Source organism: Chiloscyllium plagiosum, chromosome 35 (assembly GCF_004010195.1).
Source record: "Chiloscyllium plagiosum isolate BGI_BamShark_2017 chromosome 35, ASM401019v2, whole genome shotgun sequence".
Lineage (NCBI taxonomy): Eukaryota > Metazoa > Chordata > Chondrichthyes > Orectolobiformes > Hemiscylliidae > Chiloscyllium > Chiloscyllium plagiosum.
In genome coordinates this window covers 25,200,986-25,221,471 of record NC_057744.1, presented here as the reverse complement: position 1 = coordinate 25,221,471, position 20,486 = coordinate 25,200,986, and the positions used below count along the sequence as shown (strand labels likewise).

At 40.3% G+C, this 20,486-nt stretch overlaps 1 protein-coding gene across 5 annotated transcripts in view; it reads left to right on the top strand.

Moving 5' to 3' along the window:
* Window positions 1-20,486, top strand: part of opcml (opioid binding protein/cell adhesion molecule-like) — a 2,226,798-nt gene that overhangs the window by 1,184,119 nt on the left and 1,022,193 nt on the right. The window contains exon 2 of one of the 5 annotated variants that reach the window (XM_043676830.1): window positions 4,987-5,071. In XM_043676830.1, the coding sequence (XP_043532765.1) occupies window positions 4,987-5,071 (85 nt within the window). Of the gene's footprint in view, window positions 1-4,065; window positions 5,072-20,486 lie in introns of those variants that run through there. The other 4 variants (XM_043676827.1, XM_043676829.1, XM_043676828.1 and 1 more) reach the window with 4 other exon arrangements.

Genomic DNA, 20,486 nt, shown 5'->3' with positions numbered 1-20,486 from the left:
AACCATTCACCCCATCAAGTCCACACCGAATCCCTGAAGAACATCCCACCCAGACTCACCTCCTCCACCTTATTCCTGTAACCCTGCATTTCCCTTGGCATCCTGTATACCTCTGGACACTATGGGCAATTTAACATAACCAATCTTCCTAACCCCACATTTATGGTTTGTGGGAAGAAACTGGCAGAAATGGGAAGAATGTGCAAATTCAACACAGGCAGTCACCCAAGACTGGAATCAAACCTGAATCAAACTGCTGTAAGGCAGCAGTGCTAACCACTGAGCCACTGTGTCATCAACTGACCCCTTTTCTTGAGGTTATGGCAGCAGATTTCATGGCCTTTTAGTTAAGGACTGGGAGGCAAAATGGCTAGCAAGTTAACAGGGGAAGGAATGGTTGGGAGAGTCACCCAATGTCTTTTTGTCATCAGATCATATTGGCAGATATAACATAGATTGCAGGGTGGCTGCTGGCTAAACCACCAATTGAGCCAATTTCGTAGCCAATAAAGGTCATTTACCACCTCTGAGGGAATGCCGAGAATTAATTAGTGAGCATCTACTGGACTAAGCCTAATACAAAAATATATTTTCTTAGATCAGAGATGAAAGCTATACACAGTATCCCAGTTGTAATTTTACCTTGTGAACAGTGCAGTTGACTAGAAACTACAACAACAGTTCATGCTTAATATTTATTTCCTTTTAACCTGGAAGCTTGTCACTTCTCCCAAAAAAAATGTTGTACTAGTGTGCTGCTTGCAATATGATTCTGTACTTATCAGTTTGTGTTGATGTTATATCCTTTCATCATTCCATCCTTTCTGAATGGCAAAATAAACTTCTTCAATGTTTCCTTTGAAATATATTTTAAAATGTTTTAAAATAAATTTTATGCCCATAGCTTGTGGCAAGAAACAATAGGTGGAATTTTGTGGAGGTGACAGGGGTCTTGGCATCAAGCTGAACAGGCCTTTTCTTGAAGAGAAAATGAGGACTACAGATGCTGGAAATCTGCAGAGTTGAGAGTGTGGCACTGGAAAAGCGCAGTAGGTCAGGCAGCATCCGAGGAGCAGGAGAATCGATGTTTCAGACAAAAGGGCTTTGATAATGAAGGGCTTTTGCCTGAAACATCAATTTTCCTGCTCCTCAGATGCTGCCTGACCTGCTGTGCTTTTCCAGCACCACACTCTTGCATTTGTCAGACCTTTGCCAGAAATGGTGTTCCTGGGGGCAGAAATCCCAGACGCATTTAGCCACCAACAAATCAGAGGAGAAAGTGTGGACTGCAGATGCTGGAGATCAGAGCTAAAAAATGTGTTGCTGGAAAAGCGCAGCTGGTCATGCAGCATCCAAGGAACAGGAGAATCGACGTTTCGGGCATGAGCCCTTCTTCAGGGTTCAAGAAGGGTTCATGCCCGAAACGTTGATTCTCCTGCTCCTTGGATGCTGCCTGACCTGCTGCGCTTTTCCAGCAACACATTTTCAGCACCAACAAATCAGAGGCTAATTACTTGGTAGAATCATATTGAAGGTCAAGTTGCTGCTGGTATAGCATCTGGGGTCACAGAGGAACAAAGAGCAGAAAAAGCAATTTGTGAGTTTTCTGAGGTTGAAATCATGGGGACAAGAAGCATTGGGAAGGCTGCATGCAAGAAGAGGGTGAGCTGTCAATGGATGCCCCTCTGCTTTATTTCCAGTTCATTGACTGTCTTCAGGCAAGGGGTCCATGATTTGCCATTGGTTCTTCACCAACCTGTAAAAGCAAAACCCTTGAAAAGCAGAGTGAACATAAGAGAGAAAGATGGTGCCTGCACAGACCTCTTGTTCCCTGCTCACTCATGACCTCCACTTAATACAAATGCCTAATTATGTACCTGGCCTCATGGATGTGGACCGAACAGAGGACATTAGCCTTTGAACAGTATCTCCTCAATCAACTTTTCTGTGTTGTGGGGTTTAGATTAGATTAGATTAGATTACAGTGTGGAAACAGGCCCTTCGGCCCAACAAGTCCACACCGACCCGCCGAAGCGCAACCCACCCATACCCCTACATTTACCCCTTACCTAACACTACAGGCAATTTAGCATGGCCAATTCACCTGACCTGCACATCTTTGGATTGTGGGAGGAAACTGGAGCACCCGGAGGAAACCCACGCAGACACGGGGAGAATGTGCAAACTCCACACAGTCAGTCGCCTGAGGCGGGAATTGAACCCGGGTCTCCGGCGCTGTGAGGCAGCAGTGCTAACCACTGTGCCACCATGCGTTTGTTCCAGCATACGACAGAAGCCAATGATCAGTCAAATTACATAAACTGAGCAAATAAAAACCGAAAGAACTGTAGATGCTGTGAATCAGAAACAAAGACAGAAGTTGCTGGAAAAGCTCAGCTAATCTGGCAGCATCTGTGAAGAGAATGCAGAGTTAACGTTAACTCTGCTTTCTCTTCACAGATGCTGCCAGACCTGCTGAGCTTTTCCAGCACCTTCCATTTTTGTACACAGACTGAGCATTGTGTTAAATCCACGTCTCATCCAAGTTAATAGATACACAATGCTACAGGTCAGAGACCACTTGCAATTGGATCAGACTTTAACTGACAAGAAATGATTTAAAATGGTGAGCTGTTATCATATCTCAGAGCCAGGAGAGACTGCTACACAAGCATGCTGCCTACTGGTTAGAAGTATACAGATCAGCTTCAGCAGAACCAATGACCTCAGTGCTCAACTGGGACTGTCCACACTCTCAAAAAACATCTTACTTTAGGAAAAGAAATGTACTTTAGTGCAGTGAATCTGCTGGGATTTCAAGAAATTCCTTTTGTTTTGGAAAAAAGAAAAAAATCTAATGGACATTGGGCTTGAGTTATATTTTATAAGGAGTGGAACTGAAATATATAAACCAGCCTCATCCTGCTGCATTCCAGAGACAGACACTACACTTAAGCTATCACACTGTGTTCCTCTGAGGCAGTGGTATGTAACTGATGTCTCAGGTATTTTTAGGTGCTAATTAAATATAAAAAAGGATGAGGTCAAGCAATTTAAAATGAAACTTTCTCCAAATAGTAACCCTGTTTCCCAAAATATTTCTCTGCCTTTAAATCAGGCAAGTGTCTGATTCTATGGTGTCTAGTCACTGACAGGAACACTTCCATTCTGACAAGTGCTTGTATTTGCATTTTTTTACACTTTCTGAAGCTAAACTAGTTTCTCTATAATTAGTACCACTGGAGTCCCGAGAGAAAGGTGACTCACAAAATTCTAAACTCATAATGGGAATTATTACTTCGAGTGTCTGGAACGTACTCCAGAGTAGTGACTGTGACAGCTTGGTTAATTTGGTTAAGTAGATAACTTGTTGTTCGCAATTCCTCCCTACCGAAAAAAAAAACATTAAAATATGTTATCTGTGCAAATCTTGACAACACCAAGTCTTAATGATTCCACAACTTACACAGCAATTTGTTGACATGTCTGGCATGAAGCAGTGGTTAGCGGAAGACAGACTGAAATTATTGCTGGTCATAAAAATATCTGCAACTCCATGGGGAGTTTGGGGTGGGTGGCGAATGGTCGTGATGTTGTTTATCAGTTCTCTAGAATCCAGGCATGTCTGTTGTCCAGCACCAACCAAATAAAGGGGGGGGGTTGAGTTATGCTTTTTTTAAAACTGAAATTCAACTATCCAACATTAGATCTCATCAATGAGTTGTAAACTGTTGCCTGGCTGTATTCGTGGGTAATGCTGTTCTTTATCCCGAACTGAATAGCTGCTGTAGCGGTGAAGTCAGTGCCACTGTGGGGCTGAACTCGGTTAACAATGTCTCGTGACAAACTTTAGCTGCTGTCCAGAGCGCTGGCTGATTAAAACAAACGAACAACGTGAATATGCCCAGCAGCAGTGTAACTGACTGGAGAGAAAAAAAGAGGTCACAATCCTCTTGCTGACTATGCAAGGGTTAAATGCCATCGCGCGAACGACAGGGCCATAACAATATAACAGACTGCTGAGGTTTGCAAAGGGTTACATTTCCCAGCTGGAATTGACATGCACTGCAAGTGTATCAGTCGAGGTCGAAAGTGCTGGGATAGTATTGCTAAATGCAGGATTCATCTTTCAATCGCCACCGGTTCCGTACTGAATGATGTTAATGGAAGGATCTGTATTGCCATGCATATCTATATGATTATCTTTTGGATGGTGGTGTTTTGAACATGAATGTAAGGGTTAAGTGAGGAGAGCTGGAGGAAAAGGGGTGAGCTGCTGTCCAGTTGCAGTGTAACTCCGCGATGTTGGTCACTGGGGGAGGCGGATACTGGACGGTGACGATTCTGAAGAGGGGAAGGACCGTTGTTCGTACAGAGCTCCAGCTCCAGCCGCCTTGGAAAGCACTGGCTTTCAACTGATTCTTGTTGTCATCTCTCTCTCTCTCTCTCTCTTTCTCCCCCCGTGACAGAAGCTTGCACAATCATTTTTTTTTCTATTTCAGAGAGGGAGGGAGGGTGAAGTACTCGGACTGAGAGTTGCGTTTTTGCATTGCCTTTGCTGAAGAGAAACATCGACTTTTTATTCCTCTCTGTGAACTGAGCCGGGCACATTTCCACTCTGGACAGTTTGGATACAGAATATTTTTCTCTCTCTCTGCGAATTGGAACATCTTTTTGTATTTGGATTTGATCTAGCCTTTTTTTTTGGAGTTTTTGCCTGCACCAGATTGCTGGACCGTCAGCCCCCCACCCCCCACCCCCCCCTTCTCTCCCCCCATCTCTCTCTCTCTCTCCCTCTCTCTGTACATTTTTGTGTATTTGTGTGGCGAAGGCTCGATTGGGGTGTCGAACTTGTCATGCGGCTGTGTGTGGTCCTGTGTCCGGCCAGGGGGGGCTTCGGCCCTGACACACGGCAGTTGCCGGGCTCTTGTCCGGCCAGGTGGCTGATGTTGCTGGCGCTCAGGTTACTTTTCCTTGTGCCCGCAGGAGAGCCGGTCGGCCGCAGCGAAAGCAACTTCCCCAAAGCCATGGACAACGTGACGGTGAGGCAGGGAGAAAACGCCGTGCTCAGGTAGGCTAACCCCAGCTCTCTGTTTCAACCTGTTCAACAAATAGAGATTGCAATTATTTTGTTTTAGCCATAACTGCTTGTTTGTTATAACATGCATTTTAAAAGTTGGACACAATTCTCACTGTCCGCATTACATTGTTGTTTTCTGTCGTTGCATTGCCAATGCTATCAATGTTTATTCCTAATTAATCTCCAAACATTGTCTCCTTAACGCATTCCGGAGCCTGAAATGTTCTCTCTGCACAGATATTGTATGTCTCTTGGTTTGTTGCTCAGTAGTTGGATTGCTAATGCTATTTGAGTAGATAAAGTCATTTTCTAGCAGGATGGGGAACCCAGCTTACTTGCTCTTGATGCAGCTTTAGTGATCTCCCTGGGAAATTGACTTCGGTGTGTGGTTGCTTTATCATGGGGAGCGCACCTCCGGTACCAGCCGCTTCCCTAGGGAAGGTTGGTGAATTGTGTCATGTCCACGGCGATGTCAGTTTCTAGGGGTCCCACCCGGTGATTGCTGAGAACCCCTTGCTTCAGTTCTCCAGAATCCAGGCACGTGCACAGCCCTGGAATCTCCCCGTGGCCGGAATGATTCATTCATTTACACTCTGCTCATATTCCTTGGACACTGTCCAAGGTGTTGGCTCCCGGTTTATTTGTAACTGCCTTAGTGGTTAGGAGGTGGGGGGGGGGGAAGGGGGAGGTGGGGCTGGGTTTGGCTTAACTGACTGTGAAGGGGGCTGGTGGGGGCGGAGTTAGAAGCCGTACCATCCAGGGCCAGTTGTTCAATGTCACATCCATGTGCTGTGTGAAGGAATCGGGAACAGGCTGAAAGAATAGACGGTTATCAGTGGAAAAGAGAGTGTGTTGTGGTGCATTCATATGTTTGTTTGTTTTATTTTTAGACTTGCAGTGTATTCGTTCTGTGTAGGTTTAATTGTGTTGTGTGCTCAGCTCAGACTCTCAGATTGTTATCAATGTGTAATTATTGTTTGTATGGTATATTAGATATGAGAGGATCAATCTCACCACTGAAGTCTTCTTTTAGGGGAAAGAAGGGTTGCTTTTTCCGTTTTGACAAATTAATAAAGTTAAAGCATTTTTGTGGCCAGGAAACCCATCTCTGGAAGAAGACTAACATTGGATTTGTTTGCATACATTGCTGGCAATGTTGTAGCCTTGGCTGTCCCTGTGCTTTAGTGCTGGTGATTTTTATTAATGCAATTCTTCTTGGCAGATAGCCATCTCGACAGAGAGGCACCCTTCTGATCAAAGGACATCTGAATAAAATATTACTATTTTTGTTTTGTATATCGTGCTGCCCATGGTAGTGCAGACCACTATTGCTGTCTATGGCAGGAATTTTTAAATTATAGGGACTGTCTTCACATTTTTGTTGTGACGGTTGAGGAAAAAGGTAAAGCTTCATTTTTTTTTTTGACTAGTTCAGTTTCATATTTGGTTTCCTATATTCAGGAAAAAGACTATTAACTGTAAGAAGTTTGAGACATATTTCCATCGCACAGAATTCGTAACACCTTATAATAATTGCTGCCAATATTTGTGACTACTATTTATTGATTGTGTGTTTGAAGATGCTTGACTGATATTGTGTCCGCAGAAAAGGTATTCACTTTTTTAAAAAAAACTTGCAAATAACAAATGGTTATTCTTTGTATGATGCATTAATGGGTGTACAGAGAGTAAGATCCATTGGTTGGTAACTCTGAATGTACTCCTTTTATTTCAGAGGATACTACTTCTGTTGAGAATAACTACATTACCATTACATCTATCACACTCTTCACCACCACATGCAAGCAGGGAATGGCTTCTGTTTCACTCAGTTTACTTCAACCATCTTCCTGATGGTACCAAATTATGTCATAAGAAAATACATTTATTCTTTCAAAGACTATTTCAGTCCTGTATTGACAACTCCAGCAGTGTTAATTTTATGTGCATAAGAATGCAAATTACCCTCCACCCTTTTAATTGATGTAAGGTCATATGATGAATTCTAAGCCTTTGAAGGAAAATATGGTGTTGTGGGAGACCAGTGCATTTCATGTGTTAAACACACAGAGACAGTTTCCAGTTGAGAAATTGTAATAAACATATCTATACACGGCTAGTATTGGACTGGTATTTATGATCTAATCTGTGCAGCTCAATCATCCCCATCTAAGTTATTGATTAGGAACAGAAAGGATAATTCAAGTCTTCAGTGTTTCAGAATTTCATTAGATAACTATTGTGACCACCAGATCCCAAAACTAAGCTCAGCAAAGGATTGCCTTTCTTTATGCCTTCAGAAAGTCTTTTTTTTCCATTATTAAATATCAGTTGTAATATTCAGCATAAAACATCGGTTTAAGCTACAGGAGAATTGGACTGAAATGGAATTCCATTACGAAATGATGTAGATGTTTGATCAGCAGGGGAGCATCAACATGTTTTGTGAAGGCTCTTTCTTTTGAACAAGAGATGACTGGCCTGGTTACACTGCTGGAGTGCAAACAGATGTGTGGAAACTGAGATGGAGATCAGTTGGGCTGTAGGTTCTTGATTGATGCTAACTGAGATCCTGGTTGAAACTTTATTGCTGGAACAGCACAGCAGGTCAGGCAGCATCCAGGGATGTCCCCTTCCATGCTATGTTACTCGATTTTATATGAGGAGGTTTGCTCCTCTTGCAAAGTAAAGAAAGTTTTATGGTAAATGACAATCAAATCGCTTTTTTGTCACCAGAAGTAGAGATTTAAAACTGTCCTCTCGGCACCTTAAGATTTTACTTTCTAAAGTTAATTACTTTGTTTTGATCAAGGTTAAACGTGTGCACTGTTCCCTTCCTAATCCCATTCATCAGCTGGTCACAACAGATTTAAAATTGAATCAGGTTGGCGATGTGGCCAATTTTTTGCTCTTGGACAGTGTGAAGTTCAAGAACAAGTCAGCCAGGTTTCATTAACCTACAATTTATAAATGGTTTATTGTCATAAACCAAATTTAAAAAGATGCAAAGTTAATTGCCAGATTGGATAATGTGCATATACTATACCTTATACACCCCCTCTGCCCCCTCCCGCCAAGAGAAAGAGCAAAAACTGAAAAATTTGTAGATGATAACTGTGAGGTACTTTGGCCAAATTATAAATGACTCCAGGTAAACACTTAATCACAGTTTCCCAAATGCTGTTCTGATTCCAAAGTCATTCTGCATGCACAAGTTCTTGACATTAGGTTGTCTTCTGCAAGTTGAATTCCCTTTGCTTCAGGTAATGAGGTACATTTCAAGAAAATCCTCTTTACAAACTATTACTGGGTGGTGAAAATGACTTTCGGTAGGTTTTCGGCTCATGTAGGTTGCTGAAAGGTATTGCAAGGATAGAAAATGAGTTAAAGATTGGTTACTGTTCTGGCAGGTCAAATTCCCTCTGGGTTAAAAAAAAAGTGCAACTGTTTTATCTCATTCAAACTGGAATCACTGAGAGGTTGTGGGATCTCCGTCTGGAAGTTCTCCAGGCTATAAGATTCATTCAAGCTCATTGGTGTTTATTGCTGTTTGTCCAGTAACTTTTCTTAACAAAGCATCTTCTTTAAAAGTTTAAGATAGATCCAGGTGATTTTTTTTAAAAAAGATCATGTCTCTTTCTCATCTCCCAGTGTATCCCCAATCACTCATTTCAAGATTACCCTTTCCAATATCTCTCTTTACTTCCACAAAATTGTGGAACTCTACTCATTGACAACATTGTATCATACAATTTGCACCAGTGTAGTGTTAAAGTTGATGTTAACTGAATCATAGTTGTCCATTTTGATTGGGCTTATTGTTTGAATTGTTAGCTGAGGGCTTATTTCTCAGTTAAAGATCTTGCATATGTTCTTGAACAAACTACGATGTGAGGAAATATAAATACATTTTTCCTATTCAGTTTGCTAAAATTATTCCATGTGATGGCTGATCACAAAGCAACATCACTGAGAAATTAACGTAGAAACTGCACTGATCCTTCCTCTATCAAGGGACATAATTCAAAGACACTCAATAGATTTTTTTCTCTCTTAGGTTGCCTGGCTGAACTAGGGCCAACATGCCCTACTTATTTTGCTGGAGTAAAATTGTTACTTGTACCTGTAATGCAAATTTATATTTTTGCTTTTACAAAATCAAAACTGGCATGGTTTGTATTGTACTGAAGCTGCTGTTAGTCTGTAGTTTGCATGAACACCTCAGATGAATTGGACTTTGAAGAAGCTTTAACCGTGATAGCATGAAATATGGTAAACTGTAAATAATTAACTGATGTAATTTAACACAGAGAAGTTTAAGGAGATATATTTTGGGAGGAAGAACAAGAGAGGCAAGACTACAATTCTAAAGGACCTTCAAGAATAGACAAATATGAGAGTATACATGCACGAATTGCGGATGATGACTGGTCAGGTGGAGAAACTGGAAAAAGGCATGCAGACTTCAAAGCATAGCGCCTGGAATCCAGGATGGATCAATACAAAATTTGAATCAGTCTCAAATGAGGCATTATATATTAAGAAGGACTTGGAGGCCTTAGGTAGAGTATGGAAATTATTGACAAAAATAGTTCCAAGGAGGAGAGACTTCAATTGTTTAGGTAGATTGGAGAAACTGGGGCTGTTCTTTGAAAAGAGAACTTTAGAAAGAGATTTGTTCAAAGGAAATTTGGTGCAGCAGTTTAATATTATCAGGGGTCCAAACAATGTAATTAGAGAGAAACTGTTCTTACTGGCAGAAGGTTCAAGAACCAGACCATACCAATTTAAGGTAGTTGCCTCAAAGAACTACATGACATTAGATTGAACTTAGGAACACAGTGAGAGGTTATGAATTAATCCCTGCGAGTCTGGTAAAAGACAATACAATCACAGCTTTCAAAACAGAGTTGGATAAGTACCAAAAGAGTGGAGAAGTGCAGGCCTTTAGAAAAAGGGTGTAGAATGAGTCTGGTTGAGTTGGTATTGTAGAAGTCTAGCATGAATGCATTGGCTGAATGGCTTCCTTCTATGCTGCCACCAGTCTCCTATTTTCTGATTACAGTGCTGTTGTTTAACATGCTGTGAGGAAAGTGCCCATTCAAATGAGTGTTGCAAGGTTAGCCATGTCACCAGAGATGTGATCAGTAAGCTGGTGATGCACTGAAGGTCATCGAGAGTGTAGTGCTGGAAAAACACAGCAGGCCAGGCAGCATCTGAGGAGCAGGAGAATCGACGTTTCAGGCAAAAGCCCTTCATCAAAGTCCAGCATCACACTCTAGACTCTAATCTCTCACATCTGCAGTCCTCGCTTTCTCCTAGATGCACTGAAGGTGCTGAACAGATTTACAGATGGCCTTCAATATGTGCTAGTTGGAGCCTCCAGAAAGCCCATGGTATACCGCTCTTCACACAACATCACACATTTATGTTGCTTGAAGTAACAAACTACTGAACCTCTTCAGACGGTCCAAGAAGGAAGAGGTGGAATCTGGTACAGACAAGGAAGCAGCACTGTTAGTCACTGTTTCAAGATTCACAACTGCAAGGGCGATCCCCATTCCCAATACCTCACCTCTTCCACAAACCAAAGCCAAATTTCCCTCAACACAGAGTAGTGCTGCAAGCAACTATCCTTTCCCATCCTTCTCAACATCATTTCTTGTTTTATTACTGCCTATGTCACTTAACTGGAAGCAAATAAAACTTTTCCCTGCCTCTTGCTTGTCTGCAGCAAATAAAATTGGCAACATGGGAAAGTAGAGAAACTATTAATATTTATTTGGCTTAGAAATGAAAAGGAAGCTTATTGTTCTCATGCTGTATTATAGATCAAAGTGCGGCTATTCATCATTGCCCTGTCTCTGCCTTAAGTTTTGAGTTGGCGCACCCTTGTAACTTCATAAAGTTGGCCTGGTCTGATCCAAACTTGACTGCTTCATCTTCCAGGTTTTGGAATCTATAAGTAGCAGAATCTATCATCCGGATTTGAGGCAGCATCTTGGTTACTAAGTGTGAAATTTGATGCTCCATGCAGATGGCCCCTCTTCCCATGGTTAAAGAAATCATCAGAAAGCAAGTGTGCATATGGAATTTTCTGCAAGCGTGTTGTTCTTTCTTTACTGCTGTTCCAGAAACATCCGCTTTGTCAATATGCCCCAAGATTCAGCATCTGATTCCAGCTAAATGCAGCTTGGAATCCACTGTGGCCTCCAATGTGAGGTCTCAGCCTCCACCATCGATTGTTGATTAGTTAAGTGTGTATCACCAGGTAAAAGCCATCTGTAATTCTTTACTCCACTGAGAAGTGAGGTACTTGAGAGCTGGTATCTGGTCCTGTACAAAATTCCCTCTCATTATATGGCTGCAAAGCAACGTATACATTCCCACCCAGGCTGGAGGCATATTGACACCATTACGTTATCATAGGGCCGAGCTACTTCAAAACACCCGAGCGTTTAAGTCTCCTGTGCACTACATGAGAAGCATGAGATGGTACTTTAGTCCTGTGACAATGCATCCTTAAGAGAATGACCTCCTCTGAAGGTCACTATCAACATCCTTCCAAACCACCACTTGAAGCACCTGTGGGAGATTGAGGACATGAATTTATAATGTCAGGGTGAGAACATTCTCAGCATTCATAATGCACGTAAGAATATTTCAGTCTCTGCTAACATCAAATCATTATGACTGAGTGTCACATATCATGTGACAATCCAGTATTTAACTCCAATATCAAGTGGACTGGGAGCCATCTATCTCTGATAGTGAAGCACAGTGAAATTCTGGTTATGTTTAGTGCTGCCACCTTTGCAGCGTAAGATGATTGAAGGTCATTTGCAATTCTCTGACGAATCGATGTGTTCTGTGTTCCTCTCCTGTCTGATGGGAAAGGAGAGACATTATGAGGAAGAATACATGATGGAGATCATTAAATGAGAATGATATTGTGAGGGGCCATGACATTGTTTAATATGTAAATATCAGTGATGGACAGACAGATTGGGGAAGTTTATGAACAGAAGTCATTGGCTATGTCCACTGAGTATGTTGAGAAGTGATGTGTTGGTGCTAGCTTGAGAATATAGGATATGGAGGTTGGTGTAAATCACACATCAGGATTAATTTAGATGTCCTATTATACTCACCTTTCCTGACCTGATTTGGTCATTAAATCATTTCCAACATTGAATCCAGGCATGTGGTGCTACACTGCTATTTCTGGCCTCTGCAACCTTCAGCCATGTCTTCATGGTTTCAGCAGTTGATTTCTACTACCCATCAATAGGAAACACTATGTCCTTCTCGCTCTTTCCAGACCTAGTATCATATTCAGTGTAGTTTCACTAAAGCCAGCCACTCTAAGATTACACATTCCATTCTGTCACTTTCTTGTGTTTTGCTTTGAACTCCAAAATCTTTTGGATAAATGTCTCCAATGTGCCTTTGGATAGTGAAGTTGAAATCAACTTTACATGGAACTATCAGTTGTGGGAAAATGTTAAGAGTAAAACTGTGGTCAACGAGGATGAGATGTAAAAAAAGTAATTACACATACTTAAACTTTTATCTGTGTGATGTACTAAATAAAGAGAATCTTAAACCAAATCAAGTCAGACAGTTCACTTAGTTACCATTCATCATTCCCTGAGATTGAACAACAGTCTCTATTGTCTTTAAGTAATCTAAATAGCATGTATACGCTGTAGGTGGCACAAGTTGTTGATATGTTCAGAGAGATGACAGGAGAGCATTCTATAGACCTTGTTAAATAACACAGAAACAAACCACAGGGATATGGCTCTTAGATTTGAGAATGGCATTATGCTAAAATAGTCCATTAGTGTCCACAGCAAACACATATAACAACACATGTAACAACACAGAGAAATTGTGATAAAATGTGAGGTTGACTATTTTACTGGTAAAAGCTGGAAAATGTTTGACATCTGTGAAAAGGGCATAATGGCCTGTCATTATGGTGGACTTTGAAAAATTATCGCATCACAGGCACTGCAATAAAATTGTCGCTATTTTCTGCAGCAATTTTTTGTTTGTATTTGTTCTTTGCTACAAAATTAACGTCAATCACAAAATAATATATCATTTTTGTTCTTTAATCTTTTTGCCTAGTGTATAGTCTTTTTATATTTTTTGCTTCAGAATTCATACATAGAAATTTTTAGGACATTACATGGACGACTGCTGCAGATAATATGTACTTGTGTTAACTGCTGACAGGAAGCAGATAAAATGAGAACATTTTCCATGTATTTCACTTAAGTGGCTTAGTCTGTAGGCAGGCCTGGTTATTTTACTGCCCACAGGACTAATACTATTCATGTGTGAAAATCAAAAAAAAAATCACATATGTGAAATAACACTAATAGCCAGCAGCAGCTTATAATCTTCCAGAATTCATTAAATGATGTACATCAGTCTGTATTCTGTTGAAATATGTACTACTTAGCAAAATGAATAACATGAGCCAAAAGTCTAAGATTTATTTTGTTTTCATGTGATATTCATGTCCATTTGTATTATTGAATTTATTTAGCATTGTTGGCAGCACCACACTGCAAAATGGAAAGCAAAGAGAAAATAGGACTAATTAACATAAATTTGGTTAGATCTTTTAAGAGGCCACTCACCAATCTGGTGCACCATAAACATCAATCATTTGTTGTCACCTGGGTTAGACATCTTCTAATCAACCTGTTCAGAGATGTTATTGCTCATCTTTGGAGAAGGTAGGACTTGAATATGCATCTTGTGGCTCAGAGATAGGGATGCTACTGCTGTGCTACAGGCCTGCAAAATTAGGTCAATTTGCACACCCATCAGTTACTTAGGGCTTCTTTACTGGAGGTGCTATCAGAAGGTCTTTACAGGGTAAAGAATACATTGTAATTTTCACAAGGAAGCTAAGAGAAAATTACTTCTGAAGCCTTGAATTTTAAGGTCTGAAGGAAATTCAATGGCGAGAGATCTGTAGATAGGCAGGTGTTTAGTGCATTCAACTCACAAGACCGAGAAAGATAAGTTTGAATTATATTCATATGAATATTAGCACTACAGTATATTAAGTGCAGTGATAAATTGGCTACGTTTTCATTTATTTTTATTAACTTTCAGGTGTGGACATTACTGGCTGTGCTAGTATTTATTGCCCATTTTTCATTGCACTTGAAAAGGTAGTTATGAACTGCCTTCTTGAAATGCTGCAGTCCATTTGCTGTTCCTTTTTCCTGAGTTGATGACAGGTGGTCTGTCTATTTTATCCTTTTTTTTCCTGATACATTTCAGAAGGTAGTTGAGTCAACCACATTGCTGTCGCATTTAGATCATACCAGGGATGGACAGTAGTTTCCTTCTCTAAAGGACCAGATGGGTTTTGACAAAAAATAACCATGGTTTCATGCTCACCATAAAATTCTTAATTGCAGATTTCTACTGTATTGAAATTTAACTCTCCGGTTTCAGAAAATATTGCCTGGGTCTCTGAAATAATAGTCTAGATTAGAGTGGTGCTGGAAAAGCACAGCAGGTCAGGCAGCATCCGAAGAACAGGAAGATCGACTTTTTGGGCAAAAGCCCTTCATCAGGAATGAAGGTAGGGGCCTTCGGGGTGAAGAGATAAATGGGAAGGGAGTGGGGCTGAGGAGAAGGTAGCCAAGAGTACAATAGGAGAATGGAGGTGGTCAGAGAGGAGGGTGGAGTGGATCGGTGGGAAGGAAGATTGGCAGGTAGGACAGGTCATGAGGATGGTGCTGAGTTGGAAGGTTGGAACTGGGGTAAAGTGGGGGTGGGGAAATGAGAAAACTGGTGAAATCCACATTGATGCCCTGGGGTTGAAGTGTTCCGAGGCAGAAGATGAGATGTTCTTCCTCCAGGTGTCAGGTGGTGAGGGAGTGGTAGTGGAGGAGGCAGTCAGGCAACAGTAGAGCTAAGCCATTATCTACCCTTCACTTCCCATTCAAGTGGTACTGTGGAACATTACTAGGTCAATAAATGCAAATTCATTTGACATATATGTTTAGAATTTCATGAGACATCACTTAATGTTGCACGTGAATGCCATTGTAATTGGATGAATGTAAACTCTTGGGTATTGTCGTTTCATTCTGTGATACATCAGATAGTATGATGGAAGCTTTTTTAAATGACAAGAAGTAACAATGGTCAGAAAAAGAATCAAAATAGCGATGAATGGATGAGTGAAGTGCACATTTGACTCCCACTCATTTTGGAAATTCAGCAGTTTTAGTCACACAGCTGTGAATTGTTAAAGATTAAGTTGAATCTTCACAGGGCTTTGCAGAGAAAGCAGAAGGGTAGCATTCGTAGTTGTGAGGGCAGGTGCTTGAAAGTCCAAAGAGAAAAGAAACATAATCAGAGATTTTAAAAGAAAAATTAAATGTGGGAATGGAGTGTGCACTTATTTTTGGGGAAAAGAGAAAATCAGCAAGGAACAAAATTTGCAGCCTATCAACAGAGCCCATAGAGATAAGATAACAAGAAATCACAATTGAAATACACCAATTTCCTACCAATGATTGGTTACAATATTACTAATTCTTTTAAATGCAAATATTTCAGAATGACACAAGCTAATTAGCAGAGCAGAACAATTTAGGCATATATGGCAGTACATTGAAACTGTATGATAGCTTATATCTTATTTTAATTTCACAGAGAATGTTTTTGCTTTACATCAACAGAAGAGGAAAATTGTGCTCTTCACAGTTTATTCACAATTTGTTCCCCTTTCTGATAATGGTTTGATAGGTGGTCATCTTCCAGAGTTGTACCAGCCACATAAGAGCTGCCTGATAATACTTGATTTTACTTTGTCTTTTGCTGTTTTACATCCCACCTCCAAAACTTCAACTTGAGCAACATAGACACAGCCAAGGCATATTATAATCAGGCCCGTGCAAAATATAACAATGCCCCAAAATCATTCCATCAATTATTTTCAAATTTCTCCTGATAATAAAGAGGATTGAAAAGCGGGATAGATAGTATCACACTTATGTATTATGTACTATTAATGTAATTTTTATGCTTTCTCTTTTCTTTTTGATATCCAGTACCCATTGTTTCTCTGATTTTGGATTGATATGGTAAGCATTGTTCCAAAGTAGTGAAATATACGATGCACAAATCCTTCCAAATTGCAGTGCACGATAATTATCAATCAAGTGGAGAGGAACTATATATTTTGCAGGAGATTCCCTGGAATATTTTAAAGCTCAAGTTGGGCTATCCAATATTATGTTGCTTTAAAGATTCACAACATTAGATTTGTCCAATAGATTACAGTAAGTGTTCCTGCATGATCTCTAATAAGAACATTCCTTCTTGTTGAATTCCTTGATTGCAGGCAGGTTTGATCCACAGCAGTGGAACATCCGCCTCGGGAAGGGCAAGGAGGCTGGTCCTGAATTCACCCCAGGCCAGGAAAGCAATCCTACATTTCGCTGTTGGCATGTCAGCTGTTCATCCAACTGGAGCCTATTCCGGAGCTCTGTTGGTCAAGGCTCCAATTTTCTTCCCATCACATAGCTGACCAATGTGGCAGCATCATAAATGCACTTTCCATTGCCATCATGTCCTGGAGTCGGATTTGAACCTAGTGCTTCTGACTCAGAAGCAACCACTACACCACAAGTCATCCCAATGAACTTTTACAATTGAATTACTTCCATTTGGATCGACAGTTGTTTTCTTTGTCATATTTGGTATTTTCATAGATTTCATCAAAGCAAGAATTTAGTTTGAGTTTGAGTTTGAATGGCACTCAAGCAGTTTAATATAAGTATGCTGACCATTATAAATGGTTTTTAAATCAACTTGAACATGGGCCTCCCAGGTCAAGGTAGGGACATTACCTTGTACCCCAAGAGCCCATGCTGACCATTGTATGCAAATGTTTAAAAAATAACATACACAGGCCGGGAATTTGGGTGCAAGAGCATTATTAACACTAATTTTGAAGACACTTGTTTGCTCTGATGATCCACCATCTCTACCCCAACTGTTATTTTTCTGTAAACTAGTCGTTATATGCCACAACAATAATGAATGCGATCCAAAGAACTGACACGTAATAGAAATCTTAACTTAAACATTTTCTAATCAGTCACCTTTGAGGCATTCGAGCAATTGACAGTCTGTAACATTTTGAATTACTTTTCTTTTATGAAATACATATTTAACAATTTTCCAAATGTGAAAGGAGTTATTATAATCAAGTTCAAAAATTTATTAGAACTAACTTCAATTCTTTTGCCTATCGTTTTTTTTAACACAAAGATCCTATTTGTGCTACAAATCTAATCCAATTTGTTACATTTGTGTTCAAAGATTTATGAAAACACCAGGTGTACTATGTATGCTGTGCAGTTATTACATTTTTTTGTCATCTTCAAATTTGGAGATTAAGAAACTACATGTCATATCTTCCGGTTAAATAAGTGGATAAATAGATGGCTGATGCAGTGTAATGTGGATAAATATGAGGTTAGCTACTTTGATAGAAAAAAACAGGCAAATAGTTCATGATCTGAATGGTGATAGATTGGGAAAAGGGGTGGTGCAACAAGACCCCTTGGTGTCCTGTGCACTAGTGACTGAGGTAAGCATGCAGTTGGCAGTGAAGCAGGCAACTGATATGTTGGCTTCAACATGACATGATTTCAATACAGGAGCAGGGATGTCTTGCTACAATCATACAGGGCCTTTGTGAGACCAGTCTGTGGTTACTATAATGAGGTCAGTAGGTGGATGTCATAGAATGTGAATTCCCTGATTGGGGCTGTTAACCTATCCAATCAGGGAGCCCTGGCTGACAGACAAGAACAGGAATATCAGACATCCTGTTAACTCTGAGAGCAGGCTCTGAGGAAGCTGGGTCAGTGTCAAGGATTCTTCACGTGTAAATAAAGAGTGACTTTGGTTTGGTTACCATTATTTGTAGTAAAACACTCAGGCCCAAGCTTGATAGGGTGAAATGGATGGAGAAAGATTCATTTAGATTGGCTCAACATTTTTCAATTAGGAACTGGCTGCCTGTGTGAAGTCCTACTCAACTATCCGGAAGATTAAAAAAAGGAATGTCTGAGATTCTGTTCACTCTGAAAGCTGACTCTGAGGGAGCTGGATCAGTGGTGAAGTATCTCCATTTCGTGTTAGGGAGGGGACTGATCTCTGTGCTGAAAAACATAAGTAGGAATATCAGACATTCTGTTTACTCTGAGAGCTGGCTCTGCAGGAGCTGGATGAGTGTCAAGGACTCTCCATACGTTAATAAAGAGTGACTTGATGAGGGGATACCAGCCTCTGTGGCATTATTTCACACACGGAATATTGTGTGCAGTTTTGGTCCCCTCATCTGAGGAAGGATGTTCTGGCTATTGAAGGAATGCAAAGAAGGTTTATCAGATTGATTCTTGGGATGGCAGGAATGATGTATGATGAGAATTTGGATCAGGTAGGACTATATTCAATGGAGTTTAGAACAATGAGTGTGATTTTATAGAAACCTTTGCAATTCTAACAAGGTTAGACAGAGTAGATGCAGGAAAGATGCTGTTAATGACTGGGGGCTGTACTCTAAAGGTAAGGAGACTGCCTTTGAGGACAGAGATGAGGCGACATTTCTTCACCCAGAGAATGAAGAAAACTGTTGCAGGTAAAACATTGAAGACCTTCAAGAAAGATAATAAAGGGATTGAAGCATGGGGGAGAAAGCAGGAACAGGTACTGAGTTGCATGATCAGCCATGACAATGTTGAATGGCGGAACTGGCTCAAAGGACCATCTAGCTTCCTCCTGCTCCGAGATTCAATGTTTCAATGTTTATCTGTCAAACTGGATATGTTGTGAACTTTATGTCATTAATAATGGTTACTTTGTCAAAAAATATTTTCTTATTACAATGTAACTTTGACATAATTATTAATAAATATAATGACCAGAAATTGTAGCAAATATAATAATGTCAGTCTTCCATAATCATAAAATGAACAATTATTTAATAAAGCTAATTCACTTTTAATACCCTAGCAATCTTTAAGTACTGTGTTCAGAATTAACCTTTGCAATTGCTTGAGCCCACCATCACTGTTCTGCAACAGCACTCCCACAAGTAGAAATTAATGGAGCCAATAAATTTGCCTTCATCTCTGTTTTTAATGGGGATGAACATGATTAGACTTTTGGCAATATTTCCAGGGGAACGGTACAGATTGCACTGAAGCATTGACATAATGTGAAAGAGTGTTTTCACTTGTGGGAAAGAAGACATTTTATGTGAAAGTGTGACAAAATCCAGGAGGGAATTCAGAAGAAGCATCTTAATCCATTGAGTGGCAGGAATATGGAACTCACTACTTAAGTAGGAGGTGAACTAAACTGTGTAAATAGGTTTTAGGGGAGACTACATAAGCAGATAAGGAAGAAGCGAATGGGAGTTATTCTGATTGATTTAGATGAAGAAAAATAGCAGGAGGCTGTGTTGCAGTGATGCTGATGTAGACTGATTAGGCTAAATGGTTTGCTTCTTTGCTTTGTATCTTATAAAAGTTTGTGTACATCACTTCATGTTCCAATTCCCACGAATAGGCACATAGACCATTAACACACACACCGTAATTACAGTGGTGCTAAAGTTCAACAATTTCAGAACCAAAGCTTTTTCTTTATTTGTTCTTTGGATATAGGTATCATGGGCAAGATCAGCATTTGTTGCTCATCCTTAATTGCCCTTGAACCGAGTGGCGTGTTACACCATTTCAGAGGGCAAGTAAGAGTCAATCACATTGCTGTACGTGTAGATTAGTTAAGTCAGACATCAGGTTCCTTTCCATAAAGGGCATTAGTGAAACATATTGGTATTTACAACAAAAAAGAATCTCATGCTCTGAAACAGACTTTCCGTTCTAAACTTATGAATTCACTTTAAATTCAACCTGGTATCATTGTAAGATTTGAATCTAGGCCTTTTTATTACTCTCCACTTAACACTATACCAACATCACTTCTGTTTATTTGAATGTGTTTTCAGCGAAGGAGGATAGTAAAAGTTTTTTTAGGTATGTGAAAGACAAAAAAATGGTTAAGACTAAAATTGGGCCCTTGAAAACAGAAACAGGGGAATATATTACAGGGAACAAACAAATGGCAGAAGAATTGAATTGGTACTTCAGATCTGTGTTCACTGGGGAAGACACAAGCAATCTCCCTGAGGTAACAGTGGCTGAAGGACCTGAACTTAAGGGAACCTATATTTGCCAGGAATTGGTGTTGGACAGACTGTTAGGTCTGAAGGTTGATAAGTCCCCTGGGCCTGATGGTCTACATCCCAGGGTACTGAAGGAGGTGGCTCGAGAAATCGTGG